General features: G+C 54.5%; 3 protein-coding genes across 3 annotated transcripts; 2 read left to right on the top strand and 1 right to left on the bottom strand.

Annotated features, from left to right (window-relative positions):
* Nucleotides 1-935: 935 nt before the first annotated feature.
* LOC126273208 (uncharacterized) lies at nt 936-1,376 on the bottom strand. Its single transcript, XM_049976751.1, has one exon. The coding sequence runs from the start codon at nt 1,374-1,376 to the stop codon at nt 936-938; it is 441 nt and encodes a 146-aa protein (XP_049832708.1).
* A 2,553-nt stretch (nt 1,377-3,929) lies between these two features.
* LOC126273207 (uncharacterized) lies at nt 3,930-4,641 on the top strand. The gene is made up of 2 exons (XM_049976750.1): nt 3,930-3,942; nt 4,028-4,641. The coding sequence occupies exons 1-2, from the start codon at nt 3,930-3,932 to the stop codon at nt 4,639-4,641; spliced, it is 627 nt and encodes a 208-aa protein (XP_049832707.1).
* A 65-nt stretch (nt 4,642-4,706) lies between these two features.
* Nucleotides 4,707-11,239, top strand: LOC126273205 (uncharacterized). The gene is made up of 6 exons (XM_049976749.1): nt 4,707-4,863; nt 5,016-5,390; nt 5,477-5,837; nt 6,082-6,773; nt 6,859-7,347; nt 11,154-11,239. Exons 1-6 carry the CDS (start codon nt 4,707-4,709, stop codon nt 11,237-11,239), a joined length of 2,160 nt encoding a protein of 719 aa, XP_049832706.1.
* Nucleotides 11,240-11,735: the final 496 nt, after the last annotated feature.

Genomic DNA, 11,735 nt, shown 5'->3' with positions numbered 1-11,735 from the left:
AGCAGCGACGTTTGGAGCAGCACAGGCTGCTAGTGTGGCCACATCTGATGCGGCCTTCCTCGTCAGAGCCCCGACGTCTAGAGCAACAATGCCGACAGTGTGGCCGCCTCTGTTCCAGCCTCCCTCGACAGACCAGCGATTACTTGAGCAGCACGGGCCAGTAGTGTGGCCGCCTCTTTTCCAGCCACTCCTGACACAGCAGCGACGTCTGCAGCAGCACACGCCGCCAGTGTGTCTGCCTGTGTTTCAGCCTTCCTCGACAGAGAAGCCATGTCTAAAGCACACCGGGAAGCTTGTAAATACGCATCTGTTCCAGCCTTCCTCGACAGAGCAGCGACGTCTCAAGCAGGACAGGCTGCCAGAGTGGCAGTCTCTGTTCCAGACTTCCTCGACAGAGCAGCGACGTCTGGAGCATCACGAAAAGCCAGCGAGGTCGCCTGTGTTCCAGCCATCCCCGACAGAGCAGCGTCGTTTGGAGCAGTACGAGGCGACAGTGTATCCGCCTATGTTCACAGCCTTCCTCGACAGACCACCGACGTCTATAGCAACACGGGCTGCCATTTTGGTCGCCTCTGTTCCAGCCTTCCTCGACAGAACTGCAACGACTGGGGGAGCAGGGGCCGCTAGTGTGCCAGCCTTCCTTGACAGAGCAGCGATGTCAGGAGCAGACCAGGCCACCGGTGTGGACGCCTCTATTTCAACCTTCCTCGACAGAGCGCCGACGTTGGGAGCAGCACGCGCCCACAGTGTTGCTGCCTCTATTCCAGCCTTATTCGACAGAGCAACGGCCCCTGTATCAGCACAGGCCGCTAGTGTGGACGCCTGTGTTTCAGCCTTCCTCGTTAGAGCAGTGACGTATCGAGCCGCACTTTCCTCATCAGAGGAGTGACGTCTGGAACAGCACAGGCCGCCAGTGTGTCCGCCTCTGTTCCTGCCTACCTCGACAGAGCAGCGACGTCAGGAACAGCATGGGCCACCAGAGTGGCCACCTCTGTTCCTGCCTTCCTCGACAGACCACCGACGTCTGCAGCAGAACAGGCCGCCAGTGTGGCCGCATCGTTTCCAGCCTTCCTCGACAGAGCAGCGACGTCTGTAGCAGCACGGGCCGCCATTTTCGTCGTCTCTGTTCCAGCCTTCCTCGACAGAACAGCGACGACTGGAGGAGCAGGGACCGCTAGTGTGTCCCCCTGTGTTCCAGCCTTCCTCGACAGAGCAGCGATCTCTGGAGCAGACCGGGCCCCCGGTGTGGACGCCTCTGTTTCAGCCCTCCTCGACAGAGCAGCTACGCCTGGAGGACTAAGGGCCGCCAGTGTGGCCGCCACTGTTCCAGCCATCCTTGACAGAGAAGCGACGTCTGGAGCAGCACGAGCCGCCATTGTGGCCGCTTCTGTTCCAGCCTTTCTCGACGGAGCACCGACTTGTGGACCAGCACGCGCCGCCAGTGTTGCTACCTCTATTCCAGCCTTATTCGACAGAGCAGCGGCGCCTGGATCAGCACAGGCCGCTAGTGTGGCCACCTGTGTTTCAGCCTACCTCGTTAGAGCAGCGACGTCTCGAGCCGCACTTTCCTCATCAGACGAGTGACTTCTGAAACAGCACGGGCCGCCAGTGTGGCCACCTCTGTTCCAGCTTCCCTCGACAGTGCAGCGACGTTTGCAGCAGCACGGGATGCCAATGTGACAGCCTGTGTTCCAGCTTCCCTCGACATAGCAGTGACGTCTGCAGCAGCACGAGCCGCCGGTGTGGCCGCCTCTTTTCGAGCCTTCCTCGACAGAGCAGCGACGTCTGGACCAGGACCGGCCGACAGTGTGGCCGCCTCTGTTGCGGCCCTACTCGAAAGAGCAGCAATGTCATGAGCAGCATGGGCCGCTAGTGTGGCCGCCTCTTTTCCAGCCTTCCCCGACAGAGCAGGGACGTATGGAGCAGCACGAGCAGACAGTATGACCGCCTCTGTTTCAGCCTTCCTCGACAGAGCACCGACGTCTGGAGTAGCACGGGATGCCAATGTGACAGCCTATGTTCCATCTTCTCTCGACAGAGCAGTGACGTCTGCAGCAGCACGAGCCGCCTGTGTGGGCCCCCTCTGTTCGAGCCTTTCTCGACAGAGCAGCGACGTCAGGAGCAGCATGGGCCACCAGAGTGGCCACCTCTTTCCTGCCTTCCTCGACAGAGCAGCGACGTAAGGAGCAGCACGGGCCGACAATGCAGCCGCATCTGTCCCAACCTTCCTCATCAGAGCAGTGACGTCTGCAGCAGCACAGGCCGCCAGTGTGGCCGCCTATGTTCCTGCCTACCTCAACAGAGCACCAACGTCTGGAGCAGGACGGGCCGCCAGTGCTGCCGCTTCTGTTCCAGCCTTACTCGACACAGCAGCGATTTCTTGAGCAGCACGAGCCACTCGTGTGGCCGCCCCTTTTCTAGCCATTCCCGACAGAGCAGCGACGTCTGCAGTAGCATGGGTTGCCAGTGTGGCCGCCTGTGTTTCAGCCTTCTCAAAAGAGCACCGATCTCTGGAGTAGCACGGGATGCCAATGTGACAGCCTGTGTTCCAGCTTCCCTCGACATAGCAGTGACGTCTGCAGCAGCACGAGCCGCCGGTGTGGCCGCCTCTGTTCCTGCCTTCCTCGACAGAGCAGTGACGTAAGGAGCAGCACGGGCCGACAATGCAGCTGCATCTGTCCCAACCTTCCTCATCAGAGCAGTGACGTCTGGAGCAGCACAGGCAGCCAGTGTGGCCGCCTATGTTCCTGCCTACCTCAACAGAGCACCAACGTCTGGAGCAGAACGGGCCGCCAGTGCTGCGGCCTCTGTTCCAGCCTTACTCGACACAATGGCTATGTCTGTAACAGCACAGACTGCCGGTGTGGCCGCATCTGTTCCAACCTTCCTCGACAGAGCAGCGAGGTTTGGAGCAGCAGGAGGGCTGGGTGTGGCCGCCTCTGTTTCAGAATTCCTCGACAGAGCAGCGACGTTTGGAGCAGCACAGGCTGCTAGTGTGGCCACATCTGATGCGGCCTTCCTCGTCAGAGCACCGACGTCTAGAGCAACAATGCCGACAGTGTGGCCGCCTCTGTTCCAGCCTCCCTCGACAGACCAGCGATTACTTGAGCAGCACGGGCCAGTAGTGTGGCCGCCTCTTTTCCAGCCACTCCCGACACAGCAGCGACGTCTGCAGCAGCACACGCCGCCAGTGTGTCTGCCTGTGTTTCAGCCTTCCTCGACAGAGCAGCCATGTCTAAAGCACACCGGGAAGCTGGTAAATACGCATCTGTTCCAGCCTTCCTCGACAGAGCAGCGACGTCTCAAGCAGGACAGGCTGCCAGCGTGGCAGTCTCTGTTCCAGACTTCCTCGACAGAGCAGCGACGTCTGGAGCATCACGAAAAGCCAGCGAGGTCGCCTCTGTTCCAGCCATCCCCGACAGAGCAGCGTCGTTTGGAGCAGTACGAGTCGACAGTGTATCCGCCTATGTTCACAGCCTTCCTCGACAGACCACCGACGTCTATAGCAACACGGGCTGCCATTTTGGTCGCCTCTGTTCCAGCCTTCCTCGACAGAACTGCAACGACTGGAGGAGCAGGGGCCGCTAGTGTGCCAGCCTTCCTTGACAGAGCAGCGATGGCAGGAGCAGACCGGGCCACCGGTGTGGACGCCTCTATTTCAACCTTCCTCGACAGAGCGCCGACGTTGGGAGCAGCACGCGCCGACAGTGTTGCTGCCTCTATTCCAGCCATATTCGACAGAGCAGCGGCCCCTGGATCAGCACAGGCCGCTAGTGTGGACACCTGTGTTTCAGCCTTCCTCGTTAGAGCAGTGACGTATCGAGCCGCACTTTCCTCATCAGAGGAGTGACGTCTGGAACAGCACAGGCCGCCAGTGTGTCCGCCTCTGTTCCTGCCTACCTCGACAGAGCAGCGACGTCAGGAGCAGCATGGGCCACCAGAGTGGCCACCTCTGTTCCTGCCTTCCTCGACAGAGCAGCGACGTAAGGAGCAGCACGGGCCTCCGTTGTGGCCGCCTGTGTTTCAGCCTTCCTCGACAGAGCAGCGGCGTCTCGAGCAGCACGGGCCGACAATGCAACTCCATCTGTCCCAAACTTCCTCATCAGAGCAGTGACGTATGGAGCAGCACAGGCCGCCAGTGTGGCCGCCTATGTGCCTGCTTTCCTCGACAGACCAGCGACGTCTGGAGCAGCACAGGCCGCCAGTGTGGCCGCCTGTGTTCCTGCCTACCTCAACAGAGCACCAACGTCTGGAGCAGAATGGGCCGCCAGTGCTGCCGCCTCTGTACCAGCCTTACTCGACACAACAGCGATATCTGTAGCAGCACGGACCGCTGGTGTGGCCGCATCTGTTCCAACCTTCCTCGACAGACCAGCGAGGTCTGGAGCAGCAGGAGCCGCGGCTGTGGCCGCCTCTGTTTCAGCCTTCCTCGACAGAGCAGCGACGTTTGGAGCAGCACAGGCCGGTAGTGTGACTACATCTGATCCAGCCTTTCCCGTCAGAGCACTGACGTCTAGAGCAACAATGCCGATAGTGTGGCCGCCTCTGTTCCAGCCTCCCTCGACAGAGCAGCGATTACTTGAGCCGCACGAGCCAGTAGTGTGGGCGCCTCTTTTCCAGCCATTCCCGACACAGCAGTGACGTCTGCAGCAGCACGCCCCGCCAGTGTGTCTGCCTGTGTTTCAGCCTTCCTCGATAAAGCAGCCATGTCTAAAGCACACCGGGAAGCCGGTGAATACGCATCTGTTCCAGCCTTCCTCGACAGAGCAGCGACGTCTAAGGCAGGACAGGCTGTCAGCGTGGCAATCTCTGTTCCAGACTTCCTCGACAGAGCAACGACGTCTGGAGCACCACGAAAAGACGGTGAGGTCGCCTCTGTTCCAGCCTTCCTCAACTGAGCACCGACTTTTGTAGCAGCACCGGCCGCCAGGCTGTCAGCTTTAGTTCCACCTTGCTCGACAGAGCACAGACGTCTGGAGATAAACGGGCCTACAATGTGGCAGCGTCTGTTCCAGCCTTCCTCGACAGAGTGGCGATGTCTGAAGCAGCACGGACCACTGGTGTGCCCGCATCTATTCCAGCTTTTCTTGACAGAGCAGCGACGTCTGGAGCAGCAACGGCCGCCAGTGTGGCCACCTCCGTTCCAGCCTTCCTACACAGAGCACTGACGTCTGGAGCATCACGGGCGGTCAGTGTAGCCTCTTCTGATCCAGCGTTCCTTGACAGAGCAGCGACGTCTGAAGCAGCACGGGCCGCCAGTGTCCCCGCCTCAGTTCCTGCCTTCCTCGACAGACCACCGACGTCTGCAGCAGAACAGGCCGCCAGTGTGGCCGCATCTTTTCCAGCCTTCCTCGACAGAGCGGCGACGTCTGAAGCAGCACGGACCGCCGGTGTGGCTGCATCTGCTCCAACCTTCCTTGACAGAGCAGCAGTGTCTAGAGGAGCAATCCTGCCAGTGTCTCCGCCTCTGTTCCAGCTTTCGTTGACAGAGCACTGACGTCTGGAGCAATTTGGGCGGCCAGTGTCTCCGCCTCAGTTCCAGCCTTCCTCAACAGAGCACCGACGTCTGGAGCAGAACGGGCCGCCGTTGTGGCCGCATCTCTTTCAGCATTCCTCGACAGAGCAGCGACGTTTGGAGCAGCACAGGCCGCTAGTGTGGCCGCATCTGTTAGAGCCTTCCTCGTCAGAGCACCGACGTCTGGATCAGCAATGTCGACAGTGTGGCCGCCTCTGATCCAGCCTCTCTCGATAGAGCAGCGTTTTATCGAGCTGCACCGGCCGCTAGTGTGGCTGCCTCTTTTCCAGCCATCCTCGACAGAGCAGCGACGTCTGGAGCAGTACGAGGCGACCGTGTGGTCGCCTCTGTTCCAGTCTTTCTCGACAGAGCACCGATGTCTATAGCAGCACGGACCGCCAATGCGGCCGCCTCTGTTCCAGCCTTCCTCGAAAAAGCAGCGACGTCTGGAGCAGCAGGGGCCACTACTGTGACCCCCTCTATTCCAGCCTTTAAGTCAGAGCAGCCACATCTGGAGCAGCACGGGCCGCCAGTGTGCCTGCCTGTGTTCCATCCTTCCTCGGCAGAGCAGCGGCGTCTACAGCAGCACGTGCCGCATTTGTGTCCGCCTATGTTCCAGCCTTCCTCGACAGAGCAGCGACGTCTGTAGCAGCAAGGGCTGCCGGTGTGGCCGCCTCTGTTCCAGCTTTACTGGACAGAGCAGCGACGTCTGTAGCACCACGGGCCGCCAGTGTGGCCGCCTATGTCCTAGCCTTCCTCGACAGAGCAGCGACGTCTGGAGCGGCACCGGCCCCTAGTGTGGCAACATCTGTATCAGCCTTCCTCTTCAAAGCTGCGACGTTTGAAGCAGCACAGGCAGATAGTGTGGTCGCCTCTGCTCCTGCCTTCATCGACAGAGCAGCGAAGTCTGGAGCAGCACGGACCGCCAGTGTGGCCGCCTCCGTTCCAGCCTTCCTCGACAGAGCAGCAATGACTGGACCAGCACGGACCGCCAGTGTGGCCGCCTCTGTTCCAGCTTTCGTTGACAGAGCAGTGACGTATGGAGCAGCAGGCACCGCCAATTTCTCCGCCTCAGTTCCAGCCTTCCTCTACAGATCACAGACGTCTGGAGCAGCACGGGCCGCCACTATCTCCGCCTCAGTTCCAGCCTTCCTCGACAGAGCACCGACGTCTGGAGCAGAACGGCACGCTAGTGTGGCTGCCTCTGTTCCAGCCATCCTCGACAGAGCGGCGACGTCTGAAGCAGCACGGACTCCCGGTGTGGCTACATCTGTTCCAACCTTCCTCGGCAGAGCAGCGACAACTGGAGCAGCATGTGCTTCCGGTGTGGCCGCCCGTTTCAGCCTTCATCGACATAGCTGCGACATCGGGAGCAGCACAGGCCGCTAGTGTGGCTGCATCTGTTCCAGCCATCCTCGACAGAGCGGCGACGTCTGAAGCAGCACGGACCGCCCGTGTGGCTACATCTCTTCCAACCTTCCTTGACAGAGCAGCGACGTCTGAACCAGCTAGGGCCGACAGTGTGGCCGCCAATGTTCCTGCCTTCTTTGACAGAGCAGCGACGTCTGGAGCAGCGCGGGCCGCCAGTGTGGCCCCTCTGTTCCAGCCTTCCTTGAGAGAGCAGCGACGTCTGGAGCAGCACGGGCCGCCATTGTGGCCGTCTCTGCTCCTCGACAGAGCAGCGACGTCTGGAGTAGCACGGGCCGCCAGTGTGGCTGTCTCTGCTCCTCGACAGTGCAGCGACGTCAGGGGCAGCATGGGCCGCCAGAGTGGCCGCCTCTTTTCTACATCTACATCTACATCTACATTTATAACCTGCAATCCACCAAACGGTGTGTGGCGGAGGGCACCTTTCGTGCCACTGTCGTTACCTCTCTTTCCTGTTCCAGTCTCGTATGGTTTGCAGGAAGAACGACTGTCTGAAAGCCTCCATGCGCGCTCTAATCTCTCTAATTTTACATTCGCGATCTCCTTTGGAGGTGTAAGTAGGGGGAAGCAATATATTCGATACCTCATCCAGAAACGCACTCTCTCGAAACCTGGTTAACAAGCTACACTGTGATGCAGAGTCTGCCACTTGAGTTTGTTAAACATATCCGTAACGCTATCACGGTTACCAAATAACCCTGTGAAGAAACGAGCCGCTCTTCCTTGGATCTTTTCCAGCTCCTCCGTCAACCCGATCTGGTATGGATCCCACACTGATGAGCAATACAGAGTATAGGTCGAACGAGTGTTTTGTAAGCCACCTCTCCCAATAAATCTCAACCTGGTACCCGCCTTACCAACAATTAATTTTATATGATCATTCCTCTTCAAATCGTTCCGCACGCATACTCCCGGATATTTTACAGAAGTAACTGCTACCAGTGTTTGTTACACTATCATATAATCATACAATAAAGGATCCTTCTTTCTATGTATTCGCAATACATTATATTTGTCTCTGTTAAGGGTCAGTTGCCACTCCCTGCACCAAGTGCCTATCCGCTGCAGATCCTTCTGCATTTCGCTACAATTTTCTAATGCTGCAACTTCTCTGTATACTACAGCATCATCCACGAAAAGCCGCATGGAACATTATCTACTCCGGCCTTCCTCGACAGAGCAGCGAAGTCTGGAGCAGCACGGGTCGCCAGTGTAGCCGCCTCTGTTCCAGCCTTCCTCGACAGAGCAGCTACGTCTAGAGCAGTACGGGCCGCCGGTGTGGCCGCGTGTTCCTGCCTTCCTCGACAGAGCAGCTACGTCTAGAGCAGTACGGGCCGCCAGTGTGGCCGCCTCTATTACAGCCTTCCTCGACAGAGCAGCGACGTCTGCAGCAGCACGGGCCACTAGTGTGGCTCCATGTGTTCCAGCCTTCCTCGTCACAGCAGCGACGTCTGGAGCAGCACGGGCCGCCGGTGTGGCCGCCTCTGTTCCAGCCTTCCTCGACAGAGCAGCGACGTCTAGATTGGCATCAGACCATCTCTTTACACCAACCACATTCTACATAAACACTGAAGCCCCAAAAAAACTGGTACAGGCATGTGTATTCAAATACAGATATACGTAAACAGGCAGAATATGGGGCTGTGATTGGCAACACCTATATAAGACAAGAAAATGTCTGGCGCAATTGCTAGATCGGCTACTGCTGTTGCTATGGCAGGTTATCAAGGTTTAATTGAGTCTGAATGTACTGTTATACATGGCGCACGAGCGATAGGATGTAGCATCTTCGAAGCAGCGATGAAGCGAGGATTTTCCATAACGATCATTTCACGAGTGTATCGTGAATATCAGATATCCGATAAAAAATGCATCAAATCTTCGATATCGCTGCGTCCTGAAAAGGATTCTGCAAGAACAGGACCAACGACCTCTGAAGAGAATCGTTCGACGTGACAGAACTGCAAACCTTCCGCAAATGGCTGCAGATTTCAATGCTGGGCCATCAATAAGTGTCAGCGTGCGAACCATTCAACGAAACATCATCGATATGGGCTTTTGGAGCCCTCGATGACTGCATGACGCAAAGCTTTACGGCATATCTGGGCTCATTAACACCGACATTGGACTGTTTATGACCGGAAATATGTCGCCTGGTCGGACGAGTCTCCTATCAAATTGTATCGAACCGATGGGCGTGTATGTTTAAAATCTCACGAATCCATGGACCCTGCATGTCAGCAGAGAACCGTTCAAACTGGCGGAGGCTCGAAATGATGTGGGACGTGTGCAGTTGGAGTGGTACGGGAACCCTGATACGTCTAGATACGACTCTGATAGGGACATGTACGTAAGCGTCCTATCTGATCACCAGCATTCATTCATGTTCATTCTGCATTCTGACGGAGTTGGGCAATTCCAGCAGGGCAACGCGACACTCCACAAGTCCAGAATTGCTACAGTGTGGCTGCAGGAACACTCTTTTGAGTTTAAACACTTCCGCTATCCACTAAACTCTCCAACATGAACATTATTGAGCATATCTGGGATGCCTTGCAACGTGCTGTTCATAAAAGAGCTCCACCTCCTCGTACTCTTACGGATTTATGGACAGCTCTGCAGGACAAATGACGTCAGTTCCCTCCATCACTACTTGAGACATTAATTGAGTCCATGTCACGTCGTGTTGCGGCACTTCTGCGTGCTCGCGGGGGCCCTATACGGTTTTACGCAGGTATACCAGTTTCTCTGGCTCTTAAGCGTAGAATCACGACGGGTTGTCCCATGTATGTAAGTGGAGAGCAAATATTGCCAGATTGAATTAGTCATTGGCCATTTTGGGCAAGCACCCGGGGCCATGGCAAGGGTGTCATTGGGTGTACAACACGATTGCCCTTATTTCACGTAGCTGGTAATTTGGGTAGCAGACCTTACATTTTTGATGTGTGGAGGCAAGTCAAGCTCTCCAAGACATTATCTACTGACAAAATAACACAAGGCAAAAAAATGTTGACCGCGTTGTCGTGAAATACCTCAACAAAGAATGTGTTTAACTGTTTCCCTGGCCAGCAAGCTCTCCAAATCTCTCACTCATAGGGCTGTGGATTTCTGAGAGACTGGTTCACAGCCACCCGACAACCACTACGACTGACGAAATCTACCTTAGAACTAAAGCAGCATATGCTATCCAAACTCAGTTCGACTCGATTGCCACCTTGGTTAGACCAGTTGTTACTTCTCTGTGTAGTAAATTTCACAGCCCATTGTGGCTATCAGTGTAGGACATATTGAAGGGGGCCGAATCAGAACCTGTATAAGTTGTGACTAAGCAAGACGGACGCTGTGTTGGTGATTAAAGACCAAGGAAGCGGTATGTAACATATGTTTTGGCGGATAAGAAGAAGACAGAGCAGGGCAAAGATACCAAGACGTCAATGTATTCATGAAAGCAGAAGGTGGCGATATTGGAGCAGAAGGAGAATAGGATTGTTACGGTGAGGAAGATGATAATGACGACGATGAAGAGGATGGTTGTTTTGAGGATGATTGTTACATGATAGGTAAATTGCTCGTGGCTGCCGCTGTCCTGTATTTCTGAATTTTCTTCCACTGCCACCAACTGCAGTAACCGTATTTGGAAAGGTTTTTGAGAGAGAATTATTCTTCGGGCAATGGACTGTCAAAAAATTGTTGCAGTGCGTAGAAATCGTTAGTTTAAGGCCGGAACGTACAGCAGAAACGAGTTTTGGAAACTGTCGGTATTCGACTGATTCACTGTTCATCGTTAGTGGTGATCCGTTTCTATCCTGTTGACATTGGTAGCAGGAAGTATATTGAGAGGTTAGTCTGTTACTAGGTGAGTTATTGTAATTTGTTGCGTTAAAGTTGCAGACGCTGAGGTGTTAGTGCCGGTGCATTATCTGTGTTAATTTATAACTGTAGGCGAGTAGCAAGCTCACCGTACTGATAGAAACATATCTTGATAATTATCAAACACAAAGGCAGTGAACCTGAAGCTTACAGAAAAATATACCTGGAAGAAGCGAAGATTGGATTTAGTGCTAAACATTGCACATTACAGGAACCATTCTAGTACTCTCTTATTGTGAGATGACAAATGACTTAAAGATCAAAGTGGTGGTGACACCTACGATTATTCTTTTAGTTTTGTTTGCATGTATTACTGATTTGTGTGGGTTTAATGTTGTAGGCATTCCATCACGCACGTTCCATTATAGTGTTGTTGAAGGAAAAGGTTACAATGTAGCCAAGGTGAAAAAAATAAAAATTCAGTGAAGCCTTTCAATGGTCATTGAGATCTGTTATCTCCAGTGTAGGACTTAAGTCCTCAATCTCTGATAAAAAAAAGGAACAATTAGCACAACATGATGAGATTATAAATAATTTTAAAGAGAATCAGAGAAAGGTAACATGGTTCGTAATCGAGAATTATGCAATGTATGCTTTGTGGCAGTAAGATTAAAGATAGTGAAAGCACTGAGTTTAGTAAAATCCCAAAGAGATTCTTGGGTAGAAACAGCTCGAGCTTAAAATACTTAATCACCGATAAACATTGTAAGCGTATAGATGACTATCTAAGAAATACATCTTCGACTATTAATAGAGACAAGCTGAGAAACTAATCAATATAATAGCTAAAATATTTGGCGTCGAACGTAACTCAAAGGAAAGTAATTTTACTATTGAAAGAGTAATTAGCACTTCATTTCATTGGTACTGCTGATGTATTTCCGCTTTCTGAAGCTGACAGTTGCTTCAAATGAATAAATTT

The sequence above is a fragment of the Schistocerca gregaria genome, chromosome 5 (genome assembly GCF_023897955.1).
Source record: "Schistocerca gregaria isolate iqSchGreg1 chromosome 5, iqSchGreg1.2, whole genome shotgun sequence".
Taxonomy (NCBI): Eukaryota; Metazoa; Arthropoda; class Insecta; order Orthoptera; family Acrididae; genus Schistocerca; species Schistocerca gregaria.
The sequence above is the reverse complement of the archived record's forward strand: the minus strand, read 5'-3'. Positions and strand labels throughout refer to the sequence as shown.

Bases quoted from the DNA above. Each gene is read 5' to 3' on its own strand.
- LOC126273208 (XM_049976751.1), bottom strand. From the start codon at position 1,376: ATGGCGGCTCGTGCTGCTCCAGACGTCGCTTCTCTGTCAAGGATGGCT.
- LOC126273205 (XM_049976749.1), top strand. From the start codon at position 4,707: ATGTCTAAAGCACACCGGGAAGCCGGTGAATACGCATCTGTTCCAGCC. The intron at 5,838-6,081 runs GTACGAGGCGAC...CTTCCTCGGCAG, and splicing joins GAGCAGCGACGTCTGGAGCA to AGCAGCGGCGTCTACAGCAG. The intron at 6,774-6,858 runs GTGTGGCTACAT...CGCCCGTTTCAG, and splicing joins TGAAGCAGCACGGACTCCCG to CCTTCATCGACATAGCTGCG.